We start from the raw sequence: 27,524 nt of genomic DNA on the forward strand, positions 1-27,524 counted from the left end.
GCAAGGTCCGGCGCCGCGTCGGTTTCTCTCTAATGAAGATAAATATCGGAGCGGGAAAGCGGTCGAAGATCGACTTCGATCCGCGCGATCTACACTTGATATCTCTCGCTTTCGTTTCCGGCCGAGACTCGCCGATTAATGAATCGTCCCGCCACCTGTCAACGGAGTTAATAGCGCCGATCGTCGACGATTTAAATGTTACGCAAATCGCCGCGTAAACCGACCGCGCGTCCATCGACGACGATTATTTAAAGCAAACAGCGACGATGATACGGCGGGAGGATCGCGGATATCCGTTGCGGTTCCTCGGTGCCGGGACGGCGAGTAAATTCCAAGGGAATTTACGGTGGAAAAAGGGCTCGTTTCCGCGGGCCATGTTTCCGTGAAGCGACGTGTAAATCGACTCGTTCTTCATCGGCGGAACGGGGCGTCGTGATATAAAATCCAGGAACGACATCGTAAAACTTGGCGCCCGGACGGTAAAATCTCTGGAAAAGCCATCAAACCGAAACGGTGAGGAGAAGAGAGGTAAAAAAAAAATAGCGCGCCAAGGGGGAGGAGGGGACCGTAAAAACACCTGAACTACCGATCATCGAAGCTAGACGATCGCCAGACGGTGTGTCTGCCGACCGAGAAAACCTTCTCTCAGCCCCACGGAATTCCTGCTGTAAAAGACCAAGAAAAAGACGAGCGACGGGAGCAGTGCCTCTTTCTCCCGTTAAGAATCTCGGCTTTCTCTCCTCCCTTCGGGCTCGAGCGCTAATCCCGTGGCTCAGTTTTTCATTAAACGAGCCGAGGTTAATCCCCTCGTCTCGGTCGTTTGATTTCCCGAGGATTCAAATTCTTCTTAGCCGGCGCGCCACGACGCGCTCCGTCCGTACGCCACGCCACGCCACGCGGCGCCGAGCCGAGCCGAGCCGAGCCCAGCCGCGCTGCGCTGCGCCGGGAACTTCGATCTTTGAACTTGGCTGCTGCTACTATTGCGGCGTCTCTCTAACCTGATGCTGATAGCTCGGCGAGCTCGATTCCTTATTCATAACCCCGCGGCCTGGATTAAAAATTCAGCGTTGCATTTACAAGGCTGATTCCAGCATCGGCGCCTTGTAACGACTGGCACGCAATTCCGCGCGAAAAAATCAACGACGAAAGCAGCCGTACGAAACCTGTTCTCGATGAAACCGACTCGGAAAATTTCTTTGGTCGCTCGTCAACAAGGAGAGTGGAATCGGTACAAAGTGCTCGAGATAACTCGTTCACGCCGACATGGACGTTCGCCTGGCGATTCGCGTATTTTTCGCGAGAACTTTGATTTTCGAGGCGACGAATGGGTAAACGGTGCACGACAGTTTCGAAAGTGGTAATTTACGGACGAAAATCAATTTTTAATCTTTTATATTTCAACATTTTTCCTACCTCAAGTAAGGAGTTTTTAAAACGTCGAAATTTTTGCTTGTTTCGCATATTGTAATCACATTGTTTTCATTTTCATTTGTGCTATTATTCTATTATAATTGCATTAATATTGCTACTATTATTATTATTATTATTATTGATAATATACAGCTCATGCTAAATGATGAAAGCAAATTTAAAACTATTCAATTGGAATTGGAATTAAATTATTGAATCATTTCGTAAACAACGCTGGAATGCAAATGTATGCCGTACTTTCATATGCGCGACATATGTATTTCTATTATCTAGTGATGGTATAAGCATGTTTCAATTAGTATTCGAAGAATATAAAGTTATGTACAATATAAACTTTAAGAAGACTTCTATGAAAATGTTAAGAACTGTTAATAGCTGCTGCTACGTGCAGTGTCCAATTCAACGTGTACTTTAACAGATTGCAATACTAGAACCTTCTGTGGCCGACTCAGTGTCTACAACTTTCAAAGAATTTTCATACATTTCCGATAAACTGCTAACGAAACATTTTCAACAAAAGTTCACAAGTATTTATTTTTCCAGCAATTTTCATATATGAAATTTCAGAAATCAAATTTTCGTCATAGTTAATTGAAGTCATTTTGATATTCTTTGATATTTATATAATTTATATTAATCTTAATATATATTTTTGACTCGATGATATTATGACTGGTGGCAAGACGAATAGAACGACCCACTAAACTATGCCTTTAAGCCTCGAAAAAATGATAAAATAATTTTGGACACGATAAACGGGTCTCCGAACCGCTGCACGGTGGTCAGATTCGCGGAGAAAAATCCGTTTCCGCGGAAATTCCGTCGTGTCGCAGGACCGAGGGCAAGGAAAGCGAAGAATTTCCACGGAGCACTCTCTCTAATGAAAAACCTTTTGAAATACCAAAGAAGCCTCCTCTCCTCTATCGCTCCCTCCCTCTCTACGGTCGCTCCTATCCCCAACCAGATGGCACGGCCTTCGAAATCACGGTGAAATACGGGGAAAAATATTTTGGAGAGGAACGCGCCGAAATTATTTGCGAGACCGGCTCGACCAGTGGCCTAATAGCTGCCCGGTGACATAACGACCTTGCCAGCGGTGCATCTGATTTGAATACCGTGCCTCGTCCCGTTCCGGGACCTTTCTGGTCTGGGACAATGGTCGCCCGAGGCGTCTGCTCATCGACCAAAATGCTTTGCCCTCGAAAACAGAAAAACACGGGGAATCCACCGGCTCTTTCTTCTCGCCGATTATGTTTGACCGAGGCAACGTGAACGGTATACTCTATGTCGTTAGTTCTCTTTGACTTTCCTCGAGGTGTCGCTTTATCCTGTGTCTTGACTTTGAAATGCGTGTTAAACACCAGAACTACCGGGCACTCGCGAGGGGATTCTCGTTTAACAACGTGAAAATTCATTGCTTTCCTTTTATTTCTTTATACGGAACTAAATGTTACATTGAACGGAAATGTTTAAACTGCACGAAATTTCATCGAATTTTTCTTACTTCTTATTAAACAGTGATTCAGTCTTATGCTGGTTTTTAAAAAATTTCTTAAACTTAGATATTTTTAAATGGTAGTTAAATTAGATTAAATTAAATGAAAAATTTGACAAACTTAACGAAGTTTCGAAAAACAGCGTCTCTAATCAAATTTTATTCTTTTCTCATTATACAATTTTAGCTTAAAAGAGTTGTTGAAAAGTATTATAAGCGAAAAATAAAATCTAATCTTAGGTTCGATCTCTGGGCGAGTTTGTAGCGAACAAAACAAGCTTTGTTTCGAATCAATTAGTCGACTAGTTTCTGAGTTATCCCACCTGTCAATTTAAGAAATGCGTTTAAAGTTTTTGGTAAGATTTCAAAAATTACGGTTGAAAAATTTTGGACTCGTTGTATTGTTGATTTTAACAAAATAAATGGATATTTTCGAATCGCTACGCAAGAATCCACTCTTAACGCGATTAATGTACATTGTTCTATAACCCTATTAAAATTACACTTTACAAAATTACAGTGTTTTATAACATCAGTCATTCCGACTGGTTTGGTCAGTTCTAGTTTTAACGACGACCGACAATTATTAAAACATTGACTACTTGAGACATATGAGTGACAATAATATTGCACTTGTTTCCAATTTTTATTCTCTTCTCTTATTAAAACCTTAGCCGAAGGTTTATTTTTGCAATATCTTGATACCAAAACATTTTATTACTTAGGTTCACCATTCAAGTCCTCTAATAGGTGATAACATATTTAAATAAATTTTATTACAAATAATGTTCTCCCGAGCTTACGCTGGATGCTCAAGAGCATTTAAATAGTACAATAATTAAATACAACTTTTAAAAATATTCTTTAAAAAAACTTTCTTTAAAAACTACCTTTAGGATATATTAGTTACAAGGTTAGTAAATATGTGTAAATATATATTTTAGTAAATATTTTTTTTTTTAATTTTCCTATGTACTCCTTTTTCATTTCCGAACGAGAAAACCGCCGGTATTAGAGTAAGCCTACAGGGAATAATATGCGGTCATTTAAGCGTTAATCGTTTCGTTGAAACCGTAAAGCTCTTGTCCTTAAAATGCTGCATTGACGTCAGGGTTTAGAGCCGTTGCATAATGGATCCTAAATCTTACGTTTTACTATTATCTTTCTGATAATAAATTGTAAAGATACTTTTACAAAGAGTTCATTCGTTATTTTTTGTTTATTATTTAACAGTGCTTTGCGTAAAAGAGTTCCAGCAGTTCTTTAAGTGATTGCATTTTCCACAACTCTTAATTCATTCTCCATTATCAACGAATTAACTTTTCTGACGCACGCCGTGTTCTGCTTTCGACGGCTCATATTATGATAGAAATGATTAAAAATGTAAATAATCGTGTTTTTGTCATTTTTTTTACGTAACATAAAATAGTTGCTTTTAGTGCTGCGTAAAACTAGTACCAGGCGAATAAATCTTGTCCATAACTCGGTTTGCGAAGCGATTTAGAATGCGTGTTAATTTGCGAAGTATTTTTGAGTAATCGCGCATGCGCAGCAGCGCTTGTAAAGCAAGCCGTTTTATTTGAAATTATTGAAAGTGTAGAGTTTTCATTAGTTGGCACGATCGAGTAGAGTCCGTTAGCGCGCTTTTAAATTTTATTGTAATTTACGCGTCTGGCCGTCGCCGTTGAAAGACGTTTAATAGTGTCTCTTAATGCTTTCCTGAAAGCGTAGTCATTTTTCTGTAAAGCGTCGCAAGAAGCATAATTAATAGCCGACTGTGTGATCTCTGACACAGCGTTCGATACCGCGAGTCTGTGACAAGCATAGCTGACAAGTTGAAACTTTGAATATTCATCTGAACCTGATGCAAAGATCGACGAGTTCAATCGCAATCGATCGACGAGTTCAATCGCAATCGATCGCCGAAGATCGCCGATAAATTCCGCGACGGTGCCGTTCTAAAACGATTACACCTCTCCGCAGTTATGGCTCGTATATTTTTCGATCCGCGAAATCATGGTTTCCGCACGTACGGACGTTTCCGAAACGAAATTCCCAATAATACTGGCGTCGTTCGAATTACTCTCGATCCGCTGGGCAATCGAATCGCGACGAATCGATCATCCCCGTTTGCCAGCGATATTCCGTAACACGGCATTAGCATAATTTCCTCCTCGGACCAGGAACTGCCGCTGTTCACGGCCTGTCTTGTTCGTTCTCCACGCGGAATTAGACGCGTTTTTGCCGGCTCTTATCGCCGAAACGACGCGACGACTCGGCCGGCACGAGACGACGACGGTGCATCGCCAGGCAGCCCAGTCGAATGCAAAGTGGCGGCTGGATCCTTGATCCTTCCGACTCGGTGACGTCAGGATCGCTCGCGCGACAACAATCGATCGCATATTCATGAATCCGTGGAGAGCAACGCAGGCCACGGTGTCGCGTTCACCGCGATTACGACAGCGATCTTAATGGCCCGAATGAGAGTCGCGTAATGATAACAGGTGAACAGATTTTATTATTCCATTCTATCCCGAGAAGACAGTTTTTTTTCCTCTCGCTTGCTCTATCTCTCTTTTCATCTCCCTCTTTCTGCTCTCTCTCTCTCTCTCTCTCCTCTCTCGTTTTTTTAGCTATGCTATCTCGTTGAATATTTAACGAACGTTCACGGCGATCGGTTACCTGCGAATCGTGCTTACATGTTTCTCATCTGAAAATTAACTGTTTTGCAAGCTCTCGATTTCAATCGGTAATTAATTGTCGGAATTGTTTGCAAGTAATCGGAGATCATATTTGATCTCCAAATCGATTGTTCTCCTTGTATGCATCATCGAAACTTTTAAGGAATCGCATAATATTTTATTCTGTAAAACATCGCACAACATGTTGATCTCAAAAGCGTATTAATAGAACGATTAATCGTGCTATCTCTGTACACGCAACAATAAATAGAATTTAAAAGGCTTTGAAAGTCTGAAACCATAGTTACACCATATCATACAATCGTCATTTTACTAATCTGTGTAAGGTAACGTTTTATTTTGTATAATTTCTATTTCATTTCTCGTTCCTTCGGTACTAACAGTTTTGCCCGTGAACGAGCGAATGAATAAATTATTAGCATAATCGATATTATGCTACATAAGACAGGCAAAGCAAGCGGCGAATTTCTAGATTTATTTCTTCGATTCTAAAGTCGAGACGGAATTCCCGAGTGTCGAGAGAATCTCCCCACGAAAGAGGCGACAGCCTCGTCGAATTCCGGCTCGTTTCGACGCAGCTGGTAAACAATTATAAACATGTGTCACAATGGAGACAATTGCCGCGCTCCCACGGCCATTAGCCGCGTTTCCCGCGAGCCGGAGTTCCGCAAAAGGGCCCGCGCGTTTTTGCGATCTCATTTAGTGAAATTTCACTGTCGGTGTCGTCCTCGTACTCTCCAATTTTATTTCGCGCTAATACCTCATGCCTTCCCAATTCTACCGATAACACCGGCAAGACAATATCGAGATAAGTTTTAATCACCGTTCGAAAAGAGACGCGCGATGGGCGACATTATTTTTGCTCACAGTGTATTTAATGGCTTCGTTGCCTGTCCGAAATTACTGGCTTTATTACGGGCTTTATGGCTGGGTGCTCGCCAGCGTCTATATTACATCGAAAACACTCCTTCGATAAGAAAACCGCCGCACACGAAACCATCGCGTCTCCGTCAGTGTGAATACTTATTGCGAAGCGTTCCATATTTTCTGTCCGTGGAATCGTTTGAAACAGAAATTGCTTTGTGCTTCATCTACCTGCAAATGAATTCGTAACGCGTACTCCAAACGGTTCTCTTTTCTTCTTTACTTTAGCGAATAAATAAATAAACAAGTAAGTATATAGGTGCGTAAATTATTACAGTGTCGCTGTATGAGCCTCATTTTTATATCGTCGATGCTGGAACGGTGACGAAATGAAACGGATTAGGTTGAGTGGACGTAATTAAAGTATCGAACTAGGGCGAGATTATAGAAAACTGGAAAACGAGAGAGTTGCTTAATCATGGCAGCAAATGAGCGGCGCCAGCTTTGGAAATCATAAAACGCGCGTTTCCCGGTTCCTTTCGATTTCTTTGGGATCGCTCGGAAAGAAAATCGTGACGGCCGACGATCCGTGCGCGGCTGGAACGATCCATGAAATCGTCGGAAATTAGCGGCACAACAATTTCGTACGTAATTCGAATTTTCTGCCCCTCCTCGTTCCCAGGTGTTCACCGAGCGATTCTTGTTCTCGTAATTACGAGTTCGCGGCATTGTTCGCCCGAGGACACGGCACACGTTCGGGTTATATGGAGATACGCCTGCTTTATTACTTTCTTTCAAAATAACAGGTTTTCTTTACTTTCTAGCCTTTCATTTGTGTTTATGTGTCCGGGGCAATTATAATTAAAGCTTACTGAAGCATATATTTTCTCTATTATTTTTTTTTTTTTTATTTCTTGTTATTTCTTTCTCATTTTTTCCAACTATTATATATTAAACGTGGCCATTAATTAACAAACACTCCTCATTTAAGCTCATTAAGTAAACAACCAGTTAGCGATTGTATTTTTCTTTGCAGAGAATGTGTAAGTTAATAGATCCTACTGAACAAAACCGCAAATTATCGCATCTAATCTTAATTATATGCTGCCGATTACATTGCAATACATAGTTCAATTGTTTGAGACACAAGATTTCAGGGAACAAATAAATCCATGAGGCACATGAATTTTACTGTGTTTTAACACGCCGATATTCGCGATTTTTTCTGTGAGACGATGCCCGTAATTTTAAAAAATTATATAATTATGTTAATTGAATGTCTGTTTAAAATGTTGAGATAAAATAACATAAACCTATTTTGTGAAATATAAGCAAAACAAACAAATACATGCCGCCTGACGTGACAGACACGTGTGACCCACCGGTGATAAACGCCAACGTGTTAAATGGAATACAATTGGTATATTTTTATTAACAAAGGAGTCACCGTGCCGCAACGAATTAAGACAATAATCATCTAGGGGAATAGAAAAGAAGCATTATTTTGCTATAAGGGATTCTGATAAATCTTTCTATTTTGGTGATTTACTAAATCGGTGGCCCACTATGTAACATGCTTTCGCGAAAGCATTTATGGTAATTGTTATAGCAGAACGTACCCGCTACAACAAACAAGAATGTTTACCGCATCGTGTTTTCTTTATAAAGTACGAATAAACATCAAAGTCAGCGTTTCGTTGCATTTGTAAAAAACTGGTTCGTTTTACGTTGACTTTGACATTAAAAATGCGGTACTTTACCTTTGAAGGAGCAGCAAAATTATTCACAATGGTATTATTTGTTTACTCATTTGTTTAAAATCACACTAAACAACACGCATTTCAGACATTCTGAAAATAGAGCTTCGACCGCTTCTGTGCCACAAATAGACTCGATTTCGCACAGAAACTTTGACGCGTTTCAAAATCGGCGATCTATCTTTTCAATGGTTTTCGGTTCGCGTCGCAATTTGCGATTTAATTTGTTGCCGATCGATGACGTTGATAAACTCGTGCACCGTTTATAACAGTGGCAGATACAATCGGTGCTCTTGTTCTTCTGCTCTTTGTTGATTTATTTCGCGAAGTTCTCGCCGTTCTTCCTTCTCCCTCCCTTCGTGAACTTTTTCCTATTTACTTCATCTTATCGGTCCGACTAGCGGACCAACTCCCATAAAACTTCCACGGAGTTACAACCATCTTCCAAACAAAATAAAAACTTTCGGGACCTGCGTTTGTCACAGCCCTGGTACTTGTAACCTCCTTCAATCTCTCGGACGTTGACCATCGGACATTCGATATTACCGCGGTGGTGTAGGTGAAATAAGTGGGTATTACATTGGTACCTGTCCACGCTCTTCCCGATACGCGAAGCATTTGTTTAATGTTAGAATTTTTATATACAGCGACTCCGAAAAGTATTCAAACGCTAATATAATCTTGACTTCTATGACATATTTAAATAAGTATACATTCAAAGGAAAAAGTCCTTTACGGTATATTAAAGTACAATATATAAATGTCAAAATACAATAAATTTTTGGCATAGTGTACATAGTTGAAAAAATATACAAGATAGTTAAGTTCAAAAGTTATAGAAATAAAGTTTTCTTAAATTCGTATAGCTAGTTTTATACCTGTACTGTTTAAGAATATATTTCAAGAAATTCGAAATTTTTTAAATTATCATTTATTTACAATCGCTGTTAATTTATGTCTCTATTTTGCACGATTTTGTAATATGTTTATAGGGCGTATTTTTTGTAGCAACTTGAATGACCAACTTCACTTTATGGAGATGAACAGTATATATATATTAGGAAATACATTATCTTCTGCAAATCTATCATTAACAATAGAGGTAGAAAGATAGTAATAAAAATTTTAAAAGTGGTTATTTTTATAGCTTTTGAACTTGACTTTATAAACCATCTATATACTTAGATAATGTGAAAATTCAATGTTTTTAATATTTTTTCAGTTATGTAAGTAATGTTTTATGCTAAATCGAAAGTTTGTTGTTTTTTGACATTTATATACTCTACTTATATCTGACTACTTTTGGACGTCACTGTAGGTTAAATTTACATTCGAGTGCCTTCGTTTAAACGTATAGGATACTTTTTCTTCGAAGCACTGGTGGTCGATGTTCGTCATATAAAGGATCACCGCGATTAACTAGAACAAAGTAAACAATAAAGACAATTTCATTTTTAGTAAATATGGCTTTAGCTTTACAGTCGTAGTAGAATCAAACCGACAAATATATTCGTTAAAATCAGCTAAATGATTAAAATTTCATTGCGAATTAATTACGTATTATAATGGCCGCAAATAGACACATCAAAGAGGTTGCAACAATTAACTGTTTGACGAGCAATTTCTATACAATAATAATAATAATAATAAGCTTTTCGATAATCGTAATTCGATTCACAGCGTGTTTAAACTCATTTTAATCGGACCAATCTCAGCTACCTACTGCAGTTGCAATAACAAACGTCAGACTAAAATTATAGAAAAAAACATTTTCTTTCTTACATGTTCCATTTCTCGCGTTTCAATCTAACCATATCTGTTTCGTGTAAATTTAACCGTGCGTATACGCATTATCCGCACTGATGCTAACGTCTCTTGGCTAACATTTGTATTAATTAAGCTATCACCAAGTAAAAAATCACGAGAGTGTCACCAGAACAAGCAAGACGTTCTCGGAAGGCTGTTTACATGGTCCCTGACGAGCTGATGTGTCCTGATAAAAAAACGGGAAAACATTTGGCGGAAAAGAAGTGCCGGACACGACTGACATCCATCGAAAAGACCGTAATCATGCTAGGTCGTCTACCAGCTGTGTACAACGTGTACCTTCTATAACCGGACTCGCCGCAAAGTAAACGCTTACTAGTGAAAAAATATCGACTCATGCAAGTCTGGTTAACAGAAGTCAAGACTCACAATAACCAGGTTTGCATCGAATCGATACATGCGCAGTAAACTCTAAAAATGTCTTGTCTATTTATATACTTGTTATTATTTATTGTTAACATTATTCATTTATCAGGAGAAGAATCCGTTAGGAAAACTATATAAAAAGATCACAGTTTAACATTCGGAGTCGAGAAGATAACACACACTTGACGCTCAAGAAAAATAAAGACAAGGCAGAATGAAAATCGAACTGTTTACAGTATCCTAATGTATGCTATGAGATCAAGTAATGTATGACGTGTTTCAAGAGGACGAAGATTATTAACTTGAACATAAGGTGATTATAATTATAGTTATTAAAAGCCACTGACGACACACATGTATTATATAGCAAAAGTTGGTATTGAATTTTCTTGATCTGCTCACATTGATAGTCTTGATACGGTGACCAGATGAACAAGTAGTATCCTAACCCTTTCCATTCGGGACGACTCTAAGGCGCCATTCAAAATGATTATATTATGTTTAATAATAATATGAATACCATCATATTTGTGTATATTTAAAGAATGTTAACAGTGTAACAATTATATTAGTTACAAACTCAACTTTTATACATACAAACTGCATTAGGTTACATGAAATGAAAATATTGTAGGTCCGAGAAATCATTTTGGATTTTTAGTTAAAATGGCTCTGAGTATAAAGGGTTAAACGAGCCTGAACGAGAGAAATGTGTAGATATCTCATGGTTAAAACATTATTAACCAGTTAGCTGTTGTAATCTCTTTGATAAACGTATGAGTTATAGTAATTATACTCTACATGTTTGATTTTCATCAAACTTTATTTAAATACAACATTTTTATAAAATATACGATTATTTAATAAAAAATATTACAGTATATATCTATCTTAACTAGTTAGCTGTTTCTGACGAGTATACTCGTCACGAAGAAATGGTAACATTATGTATTATGACGAGTATACTCGTCAGAAACAGCTCACTTGTTAACAATTCATGATAATCTACTTAGTAAAGCCAAATATATAGCACAACGAAGTGACTACGTTACGAATGCATCTCGCGAAGGAAAGGTGAGATATGAACGTATCCCCCAATCACAAATTTCGTTGATAGACGAGAGGATAACATTATCCGGCGTGTTAAATGTTACTCTCTCATCGTCCTATATCTGTCACTCGCGACACCCTGTCGCAGCGCCTCGATTCACCGATAAATAGCGAAAGAACTGAGTAAATAGCTGTCGAAGTGGCAGCTAGAGAAAAGGAACGAGGGTACTCTTTTCAATGAGAAGGAACTGAACGAGCAGAAAAAGAGAAGACAATAAAAATGCCGCGAGTGCGCGCCGAAAGTTTCTTTTTCGCGTAGCGGTAGAAGAAAGGGAAAGACGGTGGGCGTCGCGACTGAATGAGCCCGCGACAAAGGGGAACGCCGTGCAGAAAGAAGCGGAAAGAAAAAGACGGTCTTCGCGTGGCGGGGGTAAAAAGGAGAAGCGATGAGGAACGTGATGAGGAGAGGAGAGGAGCGGGGCAGAGAGCGGCGAGGAGAGGCGCCGAAACGGTCTCTGCCGCGATAATTCCATTAAAGTTACACGTCGCGTAGAACGCCGCGGGCGCTGCCTGACGTCATGCCACTCGTTAATGATCCCGGCGAGATGAAAACGCGCGACGGAATTAACGCGAGCAACGATCGTCACGGGCGACGCGTTCCCGCGAGGAACTGTCGGAACGCTGCTTCTTGCCCTGCGCGCATCCGATCATTCGCAATTAATCAGAATCGCGACATCCCGTTCGAGCGCCGACGAAGAAAGTCTCGAATTCATCAGCCTCGAGAAAATTAATCCAATATATTATGTAAAGAAGCATCCGGAAACTGTAAATACGAAAATATTTGAATACATTTTAACGCTATGCCGGCCGGTGTCACCGCAGTGATGAAACGCGCAAATATATAAGACAAACATATTTTACATTTATTTACATACGTATATCGTCGAAATTTCATGAAAATAGATGGACTGGATTGAAAACTCGTGAGAATTACCAATGAGATTAGTGAAACTTGACAATTTATAATTTCCCAATAAAGGCGGCAAGTGGAAGTACATACACTGAATCAGTGCTACCGGCGCCAAGCGAAGAAATTTTCGCGTGACGCGCGGACGACAAAGTGTTATTACGGAAACAATTTAAAAGCATTGGATCAAATGACTTGATTTATTTAATATTAAAGGGTCACTAAGCAATCACAAAAACTTGTGAACAATAATAAAATTCGTTTGAGATTCTTATTTCTTAATGTTTTGTTTGTCTTAAGTTTTATCTACTTTTCTCTAGTCTACTGAATATACTGGCAAAGATGTACAAGTATTCATGATACCAACTTACGAAACAATCTAATATACATTACGTAGAAATAGTGCCCGGAATCCACAAATGAAACATAAATTACTTATTTATTTATTAAAATTGTCTGTCTCGTCATCGAAGTGGTTCTTATGCGAGGCAATACGCATACGCTAACGCTTCTTCCAGTCTTCAAAACATTTTTCAAACGCTGAAGGTGATACAGCCTTCAACTCCTTCTGGGAATTCTCTTTTATGACTTCAATCGACTCAAAACGCCTTCTCCGAAGTGGTAATTTGAGTTTACGAAATAGGAAGAAGTCGCACAGGGTCGTATCTGAGGAATAGTTTTTCGACAAAAATTCGCGAATCATAATCCACGTATCTGATGAAGTACTATCCTAGTTCAAAATCCAAGAATTGTCTATGCGCGATTCTAGCCGCTTCCGACAAATATTTTTACGAAAATACAATCCTTTAACATAATAGTTCCTCCTTCAGCGCATTCGATCACCCCCCATTATTGAATCTTCACATTCGTATGTATTTTAACCCTTTGCGCTTGTGTAGTGAGTCCGAAGTATCACCAAAAATTGTTACATCGCGTTCCAAAATAATTGTACATTGAGAATTTGTTTATATCTAACACGTTCAGCGCCGACAATCAGTCACTAAAATTCCCAGATGGTTAAAGCAATTTACTCTCTTTCACAATCGAAATATTCTAGTCAAATTCAGTTCGTCAACGTGTTAAAGAAGTGTTAAAAATTTGTCTGTACCATAAGACACAAGACACAATGTGGTATAAATAAAATGCAATAAGTTATATCAATTGGAAATTCGGTAGATTAGAGAAACAATTTTCGAGAAGCATTGAACAGATCGAGTTGCAGTTCCAAACAGTTGCTTCTATTGGATACAGCTTTAAATATTTGAACACTAAACTTGCCGAGCCGTTCAGCATAATCGATTTCCCATCTTTTATTTCATAGTTGTTGAAAATGTAAGGTCTTTTTCAGAGGAAATGATCCAATAAATTTCCTAATGCGAGCATACGTTGTAATAAAAATGATTGGAAGTCTAAATGAATTCGATCTTGTCATCGTTACGAGGTAACATCCAACATTCTCATTTAGGAGTCGGTAGGTTTAGTGTTAAAATCGTCGGCGAAAGATAACGAATGACTGTACTGAAGGCAGGATGGTAAATCATTGATGTAGAGCGGGAATAATAAGGGACTAAAATGAGAGAGCCCTGAAGAACTGTCGACGTAACTTGAATTGCAGACGAGACGCATCCTCCGTCTGTAGCACATTGCAAAAGCCTTGAAAGACAGGTGGAAATCCAGGATGGAAGGGGATTTCTAAACCCCAATGGTTATACGCATTTGTTATTGTAGAGGGAAGTAATGTGTCGTGAAGTAACTGTGTGTTGTCCGTCTACTTTCCGTGTATCGACGGGAATTTGTAGACGCACTTCATTTCGTGGAAATGATATCCTCAACAGCCACGTATATCGAACCGTTGGCAGTGAGCGGAAATGAATTATGTTGCATTAGAAAAGGCCATTAATCAATGCGAGTGTTAGCACAACATGCTAAGTAACTTCGTTTATGAGCACTCGCGGCCGACCGGTCAGTATTGTTAATTATTTGGTTAATATCTCAGAAACTATTTATTTTAGATATTGTTTGATCCTATTTTTCACGTAGAATTCAACGCTTTATTCTAATTCAGAATAATTCAGGATTATTGGTTCTATAATCGAAATACCTTATTTAAACGATACAATTATATTTAACATATATAAGGATGATAAGTTCGTGCGGTTTTAATTTTGATTGAAATTTTCATGTCAATAATTGACTAATAATTATGTCTCATACGTCATTCGATAGCTTTAACTACCACCTTCTCTGCCATTGTTTACACATTTGTTCCGCGTGACTAATATAGTGATTAATTTTTCGAAAACAATAATTATTTTATTACGAATTTAATGATGCAGCAAAATATGTCGGAGATGTTTATTCTTATTAACTTCATACTCCACAATTGTCAACAACTTAATCACTGTATTACTCGTACAGGAAGAATAAGTAAACGATAGGAGAAAACCAAAGCTATCACATGACGTATGAGGGCGTAACTAGTTATTTATTACGATGGAAATATAAATATCATAATTAAATGAATTATTTCGATTACAGTAGTAATATACATATTATATACAATAATATATAATTTACTCTATAAATTATATGAAAGGAGATGTATATTTATTTATTATCATTATTTATTTTATTAATATATTTAATAATTTTAAGTTCTAGAATATTAACGATTATGGCAAGATGACTTTGTTTAGTTATTTATTATAAAAATAAAAATGCTACGAATTCAGGTACCACAACAGTTTCGAGGAATCTGGTCGAGGATTTAGTCATTATAATACTGATTAGAATTACTTCAATTAATTTTGGCATTTAATATTATATAATGTAAGATTAAGTTTCATAATTATATTAATTTGAGCTATAGTTACAAAAAGAGCTTTTGTCCGTTTACCTTTTCCATTGTAAAAATTATAGAACACACTTGATGTCGACTGACATAAACAACTGGTATTTACAACACGGTGTTTGATCGAAAAGATGGTCGCAACTGTGGCGGTGACTATTTATCCATAAAATATAATTTCGAAAGACGCACCGCGAGCATTTGGAATACAAAATTTCGAGTGCTCTTTTTACGTAATCTATTTCTGAAACGATGCAACGGTTCACAGCTGTTGAAAGTAATTGATAATTAAGAAGTCATAGTTCGGAAGACCGTGCCTTGCCTTCAGTGTTCGCTTAAAAGGGATTGCGTTGAATGAAATATTGCAACTATGAAGCTTCATTACGGGCACTGTTAGCGAAGCAAACGACGGCAGCGAACGTGTTAATGGAGAACAGAGGTGGAACGTTCCACGCGGGACGATGGAAGAGGACGAGCAGACCTTTAGTAGGCAGAGATTGCAAAGCAGAATGCGAACGGAAGAAAAACAGTACGCAAACGATGTTGAATCTCTCGGTGATCGATGTAGATCGAAGGAGCAAAGTTTTCGGAAGATCTGAAGTCTAGATCGGCCGCTATTAATCTTTGAACCGGGCAAATTATTCTTTTATATCGTCACAGTAAATTACGCGAGTCGAATGTCTTTTTTCCCTACATATAGTTAATGGGTTAAGTGATATACCAGGTTTATATGTATAGTGTGCATAATGCAGATTTGCGTAATGCATGTTTCGCGCTCACGTGTGTAGTCGGTGTTAATACACTCCCGGTCGTTACGTTAACATCGTTCCTTTAAAATAATTAAGGAAAAACGAACGCAGAGAACGATGACGGAGGACATAAAGAACCCGGGGATACGACATAATAAACCGCCTGGAATTAGCATCGAGTCGGAATACTCGATCACAGAAATATGCTGATCATCCTCGGATTTTGGAGTGTAAACAACTCGGGAGACATCTGCAGCCTGCACCGAATCGGACTGAACAATCCTTGAAAAAAATAATAACGTATCGAACCCTTTACGTCGCGTACTAAACTTACCAGCAGCCTCTTTCATCGATATCTTTTTTCTCCTTCGTTTTCGTGATCAACAAGTACCTTGACATTAATTCGTCTGGCAAATTACTATCATCATTACCATTTATTAACACTGCTGCAAACGGAAACATAGTTTTACATACTTTGAATTTTAAGTAGGCGTGAATTCAACATATTCGATTATTAAAGATATGTTGTTTCTACATGTATTTGTAATGTTTAATTTTCTAAAGCTTCGAACGATTACAAGCATCGCACTGAGGTGTAATATTTATATTCACATACCTTCATAAGTATTAGAACTCTTGCAGAAAATTAAATAAATTTGGAAAATTAATATGAGGTTGTTATGATTTCTTCAATTTCTTTGAAAGGTAATTGTATGAAACCGTAATAAGTATATAAATACTTTTTATTTTATGACAGAAATAATGTAAATTTCATTAAAAAAAATGAAATGTTCTTTTCATCGATATATTCGCCGCGTTTTTAATTATTTTTTCGGACTAACTTCGATATCCGTCTGATCAATTCTTCTATTATTTCGAGAACATGACGGACAAAATGAACTCAGCAAATGTTTTCGCTAAAACTTCTAAAACACCTTTAACACACTTCTAGAACACTTTTAAGATCGACAATACGATGCCATGAAACTTAATATTAAACATAAAATCTGCAGGTATCCTAATACTGTCACAAAGAGGCGTGCCTACGAATAGCAAATCCTTCTTGTTAGCCTGCTACAGATTTTTGGATATTATATACCGTATCCAATTAAACGCTTGTCCAGTTATTCTCGTGGAAAAAGTTTTAATTAATGGGCGCGAGTACTTGGTACAGCAAGAATCTTAAAACTAAATGTGACAGACCTTGCAATGACGCAACGTACATGTAAGGTTACGCCTCTATAACGTGCAAATGAAACAGAAAAATCAAAGAAATTTTTAAAATGATTAACATCGACGAAAACACGTTCAATCTTCGATGGGAGCGAGAAGCTCGAACGTTCACGAAAAAAATGCTACTTTAATCGTCGCGGAAAGTCGAAGCAATCATTTCGCGAGAGTAGAATCGATGCGACGCGAGGATTCCGTCAGCGTTAACGTCGCGCCGGCGAAGATTGAAATTTGAAAAATAGCTGCGTCGGTATCATTTTAATAACGAAGAAGGGACGTACGGGATGTAGGGAATTGCGAGCCGGGAAACGAGAAAAGAGTCGCTGCGACGAAAATTGTCCCGCCACGTTTGTCTCGAACGGTTTCTTTGGACTCGGAGAGGATCGCGTGCGCGCCGTGACACAGAAAATTGCGATACTCGATTGAAGGTATCGACGCGAGTGCCAATATTTTTTCCCCGTCCGCTTCGCCGAGTCATAGTTCTCGGCGCGATCGAAATTGCCGTTCGAGAATCGGCTCAGTTACGAAATAGGACACGCGCGTCGTTGCGTCTTTTCTCCTCTCCGCGGATCGGCAACGCGCTTATTACCGGGCGTATTCCTCTCGATCCTCCAGGGACCATCGATCCACCTGGATCGGTTTCGACCGAACGCGTTTTTTTACCGCGCGAATCGCGATCTTTATACCTCTTCTTACCGTTTAATGCCGTTTAACCTGCGAATTGATCGACTTTTTCAGTTGAAATGATTGTCCCTCCCCATTACGCCGTGCTTCCATACCTTTATTGCGTTTTCTTCGGATCTTTATTCGTCCTGAGCCGCATGTGATTCTTCGGCGGCTTTTTCAGCCGCGCCATCCTTGACCTTTTTTCTGCTGAGATCTTTAACCGAAACCATTCGAACAAGTTTATTTCTTTATTTTTTTGAGATTTGGCATGCTTTTTTAATTATTTTACGAAAATTTAACAGAATATTAATAATAGCAGCGACAATAAAGTAATAATTAAAATAACAATGGAAGTGAAAACAGTATGATTACAATATAGAAAACAAACACGAACTGTTTAAAGTATCCACGGCGCACAAGCCGGTAGGCTCTCGTAAAAGCACGGAAATTGTTAAAACTGCATTTAAAACGTTTTAAATTCATGATAATAAAAAATAGACAATCTCTACTTGAGCATAACGAATGAAAACGAGTTCGTGGAAAACTATTAACATCCAAGCATCGACGAGCGAATTATACGACGCTATCTTCGATTAATATCACGGTGGAAAATGAATTTCGAGGAGGATAGAAGCTGCCCGAGGCGTCCGAACGGAGCAAATTGAATAGTTAAGGTCGTCACGGTCTAGCGGATCGTCACAGCGCCAGAAATCGCGATCACGAAAGGTCGCGTTCGCGATCTCGCCGAGTTATGCAGAAAAACAGCCTCGCAGGTTGCAGTTTTCCGCGGTTGCGATATTGCGTGCGGTAATTGCAGGCCGAAGGGGAACTTGCCCTGCCTCCCCCCGGGCCCCCCCTCCCCTCGTTCCTCGCTCGGCTATCGGAGCCGGAGAGCGAGAAAGACGATCGGGACTCTCGGTGCACGAGATCACGTATGCTAATGATAATTATCGGGTTCAAGCGCGCTGGAAAGATCAATTAGTTGTGCCGCGAGGAGAATGTTACGTGGTCGCGATTCTGCGACGTCGCGTCGCGTCGCGTCGCGCATCGGTTTGGCGAAAAATATTCTGGATCGCCGAGACCGGAATCGGGATCGAGATCTCGACTTGTCGTCACGAGTCTGACCTTTCCTCTTAATTATCTTGCCGATTGGAGATCTCGAAAATTTTATGCTACATTTATTAGCTATCGGACAATAGGTCAGATTCTGCGCTAGACTTCACCGAGATTCTACCGACTTCGATCCAAATAAAAACGCTGCCGATTGCACTGCTTTAACACGTCCAGCGTCGATAGTCGACCACTGAAATTCCCACAAAGTCAACGCGATTTAATTATTTCAATCGAAACGAGAAAGTTAAAATTTATCACACTGGATGGATCACATTGGAGCTCTTTCGCATTCGAAACAGACTCGTTGTCAGGTTGTTCGAATATATTATATTACAATGGAAATGAATTTTCAAATTTGAAAAATTAACTCGACATGTTAAGCATAACTTATGTTTACTAAAACATAAGTCATTCAGTGAACCTTTAACTTCTGAATTATTTCGTTCCGTTTTCGTTTAACCTTTTCAAAGATACTGCTACGAATGTGTACGTTTAGTTTTCTTGGAATCATTATTATTCTAAGTGTAAAGAAAATGAGAATCAATTGAAAAGCTATTTACTATAGAATCCCTCAACGATACGTAAAAATTCTCATCGAATGAAATGAAATGGATGATAAATAAAAAAGAAACAATTAAATAGATCGTTTCTCTACTATAAAGATTCATCCTTGAAGAAGTTGATAGTTCTTTTTGTGTTTGTTTGATAATAATTTCGATGCAACATTTATCTCCAACTAGAATATAGAAATTTGTTCAATTAGAATATAGAAAATTGTTCAATTTACTTAGCATTATTTAAGGAACTGGAGAGAGGATCAATATAGATCGATAAAGCAAGTCGTGATTTTTATGCGCTCATTTTATCGCAAATGTTCTTACACGACTAGCAGTCTATTCATAGAATGGCTCAAGGTTTCAACCACGAACCTATGTAACGCTAAATGGTAAACTTGTTTCAAAGTACTTTCTTCCAACTAGAAGTTTCCACCATTTCCGGGAAAGTAAAAATTTTCTGTTTATGCACAAATATGTGCATTAAAAGTTTCGGCGGATTCGTAACTGTTTTCTTAGAACGGAAAAGTTGAAAGTTCAAAAGTAACCGTTACATCGGAGCCAATTGAGAATTTGAACAGTTTCATTCGAGCCTCGACTTTAAGTTAGCCAACTACGACTGAAAAAAAAGAACCGTCGTCCGAGGACCTTTCGTTCGAGGCAATAAAATCGAAGGTGGGAAGGCGAGAGTGAAGCTGCGATGGGAAAAGGAAGAAAGCCGCCATAGAAACGTAGAAAACTGTTTGGCGGAAGGGAGTAGGGTGGGATCGAGACGAGTGCGCTCGGATCGAGCGTTCCGCCGCATATCGAATTCGAAACGGAGGATCCTCGGCTGTTCCCGGGGTTAAAGAGTCAGGATTGCGTAGGTACGAGCAATTACACGACCCAGCCGGCCAATTAAACGATGGTAATGTCGAATAACGCTACGGTAATGAATCTCGTCTGACAAAAGAAAGAGGATGAACGCGGAGTGGGAAGCGTGTGCACCGCGAAACAGTGATTTGCAAAAATTGTTCAGCCTGGGGACGCTCGTCACGCCGTTCGACACGAAGATTAATTAGCGTCGCGATTCGCTCCCGTCACCGCTATTGACACCGCCGCGTTTTTCACCTTGCTTCCGATCCGATCCAGAACGAAGACGCTCTCGAGATCCGCTTCGCATTTTCAGTTTCCTTCGATTCACTGCGGCCGTGAAACTCTCCTCTCCGTTTCATCTGCTTTCCCGCTTCAAAACTTCTTGTGAAACGGTTATTCGGATAACGGAAATGTTTCGCGGGAAAGAAAAAGAGATATCGTTTCGGCAGTATATTCTTAAATTCCTCGGCCTTCTCTCTCCCACTCATTCTCTCTCTCTCTCTCTCTCTCTCTCTCTCTCTCTCTTCCGCGTTCGATCCTGACTATTTAAACGGTGGTTCAATATCTTTACCGGATATTGTTTACGATACGATCTATCGTAATGAACGAACGTTTTCAGACCAGAGAACAAAGCGTGTTCCAGATGGAATTAAATGCGCAGGCAAATGATGGCAATAATTTATATAACGGGCTAGCCTTTGTTGGCTGAAGAAATTAATTGAGAAAAAATCAAGAAATGACGAGCGTTACGGACGAGGGGAAAAAACTGAGAGAGACGATACACAAATAAAGGGAAGCGCGGCATAAATTACGCGAGATTCAGCAAAGAAAGATTATGACTATACTAAGAATCTGTACGCAAAATAAAATTGTTGGGCATCGCTTGCAAGATTTAGATACTGCATAGGACTTTCTTTCTTTTCGTAACGATTTCGATAGTTTGATAACGACGAGCTGGTATTCTTGTCTTCGTTATGTTTTCACTGGTTAAAATCTTACATAGAAAATTTTGTAATAAACGCATCATAAGTACGAGTTTACGTAAACTGTTCTTCTGAAACCCTTAGTCGCTGATACTGTTACAATTTTGTTCTTTGTTGTAATAATAGATCCTTATCCGTAATAAGTAGTATTCATATTCCAATTATAATGTTTTTTGGTGAATGATTTCTGAAATTTTGTTGCCTTTTTGCTGCTGAAAATTGTACATAGTCTTTTGTAGTAATCGCATCAAATCTGCAGTTTAATTTGTACACAAACTATCGGGAGAAGGTACTTGTTGCTGCAATTATGATCGAAGAATGCGCGGACATTTAACGAAGTTCCGAGGGTCGGTCTCGTCTCGGTTTCGATGCAGCGTGAACGGTTTGTCGATGAAACGAAGCGAGGAGCGGCGGGAGGCGATTCGGTGGCCCGTCTGCGGCCGGCCGGGAGCTGTTCCAGTAATTGAATCTGATTTTTTAAGATGTCCGATGGCTCGCAAGGTCGAACGATAGTTTTTCTCCGGCCGGCCGGCAGGAAACGGATCGGATACGTAATTCATTACGGCTTCCTCCGTTTAACGCTCCTAACGCTTCCTCCGGGTTTTTTACGGCGCCCCGCTCCGCGCTTCTCCGCCGCGATTCGACTTTCTTCGCGCGCGCTAAAATTCATCTCGTTGGAAAAAGAAGACCACGGGGCACCGCGAAAAAGGGAGCAAGAGTAAACAGGGGGAATCGGGCGCGCCATAAACTGGGAACGCCAGCCAGAAACCGAAGGGAACTAACTTTCGGCTTCTCTTAACCTCTTGCCTTGCCTTGCCTCGTCCCGTCGTTTTCTTCGGCCTGCACTTTCTTGCGGGAAGACAAAGTTCTCTTTGGAATTTTACGCCCATCCGTGGACGGTTGAACGACGATAAAGACGAAACGGCGGCCGCGGCAAGAATCCATTCGTTTCTCGGTTCGAAGACGAAATGCCGTCCACGTGTTCGGTATTCCTGAACCTCGGACGCCTCTGTCTCTGTTCATCGACGCGATCTAACGATGCTTTATCATCTTCCGAGACGACGCAAATAATAATTATGCATCATCCGCGACGGCTATCCGTTCGCCTTCCATTTATACGACGCTCTAATCTGCTCTTGAAACGTTCCCGCTCGTAGCACCCATCGTTGCCGCTGCGTTTTATCGTTTCTCCGGCTGCCCCGCCGATCAAAATAAATAATCTGTGGTAGAAGTTTAGCTATTTTGTAGCTCTGGACAAGATAAAAGTTGTAGAAACTCGCTCGACACGGACTCGGCCGTACGCACACATGAAACGGATGCACCTGCTGGCCGCGCCGCGTGCCTCGACTCGCGGCGAGCTCGAGCGCCGATCTCGATATCGGGATCGGGAGCTCGAACGAACGACAGCCACTCGTAACGCAGGGCCGCGCTCGTCCTTGCAACCTGCCAGGATCCTTGCCCCTCGGTATTGCGTCAATCGGTGTCCGCGTGCCTCTTTCTCTCCGCGATCGTGCAATCCTTCATATCACTCGGAAATACCTTCCATTAATTATCCCCGCGGACATTTATCGCGGCCGTTCCGCGCGATTTTCGACGGACGATCGATAAAACCATCCGTTCCGAGAGTCGAACTTTATCGCATCCTCGTCCCTCCAATTTTCAAAGATTCGACCGCGCTTTTTACCCTTCCGGAGGAAAAACTGATCCTGCAGAAATATTAATTCCAATGTTCGGCCGCAATTGTCCGATCCATGAAATACTAATTTATTCGTTCATTTATTTAATTAAACTTATATAAGATATTCTCTATTAGTTGTACGATCAATGAATACAATGGTTGAGAGTGAATCGGTGCGAAGTTACATAAAAAATGGTACGATATCCTGAAATTTCATAACTCTGAGATGCTTAACACTTTAGAAGGCTTAAGGTTTGCTTAAGGGAGGGCTATTTTGTATCCATGTAAAAAGCTGCTGTAGATATTATTTTTCTGTTGCAAGTATATTTGTAATACCGTTAAGGTGTAGTACGTTTAAGTATTATTATATAATAAAATATTAGAAATATATACAGGTATATGGTTAGAACAAAACATGTTGAAAATATGATGGACCCACCCTTAAACATCTTCAATTACTATCTTTTTATACAGACTATAATAGCGTTGTTAAATTGTTTTAAGCAGTACACTGAAATTCCGTTAGAAAAAGTGAAGTAGATGATTCAAAATATCGATCTATATCAGTATAATATCAATAAGTTGTCGCATGTTTCTGAACATGGAAAAATTCTCTGAATTTGAGCAATGAACTTATACCGATAAGGTGTCTGTACAATTGCATAATCATTTTCTAATATTAATCTTACTAGAACACAGTACAGAACGAATTTAGCAATTCTATAAATGAGATCTAATGATTTGTAACTGTGGAAGATCATATTTTTCTAATGTCCCAAAAACGTTAGATCATGGAAAAAGATATATTAAAGTATATTATATATATAAAGAAAAAGGTATATTAACGGCACATTGAGCATACGCGTAAATGGTATACTTAGTATAGAAATTATTCATGAAAATTAAACGACAATTTGTGTAAAGTAAGGAAGCGTTGCCACAAATTTGACACTTTTGTTTAAGACAAGATCAGAAAGAAATTAAACAATCTATCTAAATTTAGTTTAAAACATTTGAAAGATCAGCTTTTTTCATGTAAGAATGCATAGTGTCAATGAGTTTTTCCGAAGTTTACTTATTTCATTTTTAATTGGTTTAAATAATGTAATTGGTTTAAATATACTAATCTTAAATGATAGAAATCTTCTTTAAATCTGTGAGTTAATATCGCATTTTAGTATTTTATGACAAAAGAGAACCCATTCAATAAAAAGAAACAGTAAAAAATTAGCAAAAACCACTGGACGTAAACATCTTACAAGTTAACGACACTTGCTACAGATCTATAATATTCTGTGTGTCCCGTTCACAAGCTTAGTAACAGGCATTAAGCATTTAACTTGTTCAATTACTATCATAATAAGATTATGCGATGCTATATGTAAACGCCATGATCGAGTGCAATAAATAAAAACTCATAGTCATGATATAGTTACGAAATAATTTTACTGCAGGAAAATTCACAATTTTTCGGATGATGATAATGTTCCATTCAGTATGAATCATTCTCGTGATAGTTGTCCCCTACATCAATTCGGAAGTCTATCCAAATCGTGTTAATGCGAGGCAGTTCAGACAGGGTTATCAATGGTAAGAAATATTTTTAAATCATCAGCATATATGAGGAATCAACAGAAGCGAAAGATGTTCTGAATGCCATTAGTAAAAATAACACTACAGAATTTCAATAATTATATCAATCAGTTATTCGCTTTTGTAAATATCGCTTTAACGATTCTCTTGTTTTTTTTTGTTGCTCAGTTGGTACTTAAAAAAAGTGTCAAACACTTTTCACTTATCTTTAGATATCTGAATTTCTATCATTTTACTTTATTTACTACTCATATCATATTATCATATCATATTCACATAATTTTCTTTATCGTTCCTACTATTCCTCTTCCCGTTTACACTTTGTTCAACTATTACAGTATTTTTGTATTGTATAACATGGGGTTTATTCTGTTAAACGAATCAATATTATTATTATTATTGGCATTAAAAAAAGGAACAAAAGGATCGGAAGAAAGCTAAAGTATGTTTTTTAATTTGCCGGCCGGAACGCGAGAAATTTCGAATATCAATTTCCTCCTGTTTCCGATCTCGGTAAAAGTGCATTCGAATTCCCAAGAAAAAAGATGCACTATAGTTTCTTGCGGCAATAACTCCAACCAACGTCTTAACACTGTTGCTGAAACGATCGCTCCATCCAGTCTCCATTTCCGTCGATCGCATTAACGACCGAAACCTAGATTTCAATCTCACAACAGTGAGTACTTAGCACGACACAGGTTGCAGCGAGCCGTTGTATCTATCATCGAGAGAATTATTTATCGCGATGCACGTAGAGTAGAACCGGGACAGCGACAAAAAGGACTCGTATATCGGCACCGATTTTTCCAACGATACCTATTTCCGTAGCATCGCATAATGTTCTCTAATTATTACCCTTTTAATCCAGATCGATCGCTGCGATAAGTGCAATCAGAATTCTCAGGATTTTGCAACGTTTCTTTGTTATTATTAGTCGCCGGTTGCGCTCGATCGTTGCGTCGATCCATTAGCCATACATTTTTTCTATCTCTCTCTCTCTCTCTCCCTCTCTCTCTCTTCTCTATGTCTCTCTATCTCTCTCTTTCTCTATCCTCTATCTCTCTCCCTCTCCTTTCTCTCGATATTTCAGCGTATCCTAATTGACGTATTATCTACGGCTAATTGTTCCAGTGAGTGGCGAGCAGAGAATCTCTCGCCACTTTTTACTCGCCTAGTCTGTCTCGTAAATAAATAAATATTATTCCGGCTGATACAGTCGCTTTCTAATTTAGCAGGTGACTATTACCGACGGACGTTCCGGCTTTCGATCGCTCGCGAAAATGAAAATAAAACGGAGGGAATATCGTGGCCGTTCGAAAACTAGATCGCGCTCGCGAGCGGACGATCTATTTGCAACTCGTTAACGCGGCTCGCACCTTGACGATTGTTTACCGGAAATCGATGCAGAAACCTGTCCACGGTTTATTGGATCAAGGCGACGCAGGATACCGCTTCGAGACGATTCTAACGCGCGATCGATGATGATTCCAGGGGAGGATCAATACCGAGGCGCCGGAGGATCCAGTAGCGGGAGCCCGCCGGCGAGTTTGCTGGTGGTCCCGCAGCCTTTGACCGTGAAACCCTCTCATCCGTCGCACTTGAACCCTCACCTGGGTGGACCTCACTCCCATCCGCCGAGGAAGTACCAGTGCAAGATGTGCCCACAGGTGAGTCCGAGCGTTCCTTCATTTTTCTACAATTGCTACACTGCGGATTTTATGCATTTCATATTAAAACGGAAGATCGAACATGAAATAACGAAATAAAAGAGACTCTGAGACCATTTGAAAATATTTTTGTATTAATGTCAACTTGTTAACCCTTTGTATTCGAATAGCGACTGTGTGGCAAAATTGAAAATAAACTATGTAATTTGTCAAAATAATTTTTTCTTGACTGAATTCTATCACATTTAAAACATCGTTAAAAATGTTAGCGTTGAATTGGTTAATACGCTAAGTAACACACGCGTAAAATGTAACAAATATATTATATAGAATCTTAAATATTTAAGATCGATAGAAACGTGTTGATTTTGGAAACAAAATCAGTGTTCTCACGAAAATAAGTTACACAAGGAGTGGGGACAAGCGAGACATGCGCGACGCAATGTAATGCCTCTGTCTGGTTGTTGTTCATAATTATAATGTTCACCCGATAAATTATTTTTCCAAGAACAGTGGTCAAGATAGCTTCGAGTGCAAAGCGTTAACGTGTTAAACGTTGTGAGGATTATTGTTTCAATATTATCATTATTACTAGAATGATACGAATAGCTTCCAATACTATAAACGTATCCAGTGTAGATCACTTAACTACATATTGTATAAACAAATGTTTGCAACAAAAGTTGCATGGTACGAAGTGCAGCATATACGGCAACAATTAATTTTGTTACCATTTTCCTTTTCTATAAAAATACGAAGGTCACTTTTAATTTTTCAACTGTAATGTGTGTTATTTAATCATACAATTCGATAGTGTGTTGAACACAGAATAAAAGATAATTAAAGTGCAAAAGTTCAGATATTAATGTTTATCGAAATATTCCTTATTTGATTTGAAGAGATATTCAAAATGTTGTCCATTACGATCAGTGTAAGAATACAGGTGAATCAACAATGTGAGTAACGTATATGTGCGCGTAGTTATTCAAGACAGGTTTCAAATTTTAATAAAACCAAAAGAAGATAGTTATAAGTAAATTGTTTCCGTGTTTGCTTCTCTTTCTACCATCAACTGTTATTCAAAAGAAAAATGAATATGGTAGAGTTAAATGACGCCTAATAACGTACG

At 39.0% G+C, this 27,524-nt stretch overlaps 1 protein-coding gene across 1 annotated transcript in view; it reads left to right on the forward strand.

Moving 5' to 3' along the window:
- LOC144469470 (zinc finger protein rotund) overlaps window positions 1-27,524 on the forward strand; it is a 298,144-nt gene that overhangs the window by 164,736 nt on the left and 105,884 nt on the right. The window contains exon 5 of the mRNA XM_078179804.1: window positions 26,220-26,395. Within this exon, the coding sequence (XP_078035930.1) occupies window positions 26,220-26,395 (176 nt within the window). The remainder of the gene's footprint in view (window positions 1-26,219; window positions 26,396-27,524) is intronic.

The sequence above is a fragment of the Augochlora pura genome, chromosome 4 (genome assembly GCF_028453695.1).
Source record: "Augochlora pura isolate Apur16 chromosome 4, APUR_v2.2.1, whole genome shotgun sequence".
Classification (NCBI taxonomy): Eukaryota; Metazoa; Arthropoda; class Insecta; order Hymenoptera; family Halictidae; genus Augochlora; species Augochlora pura.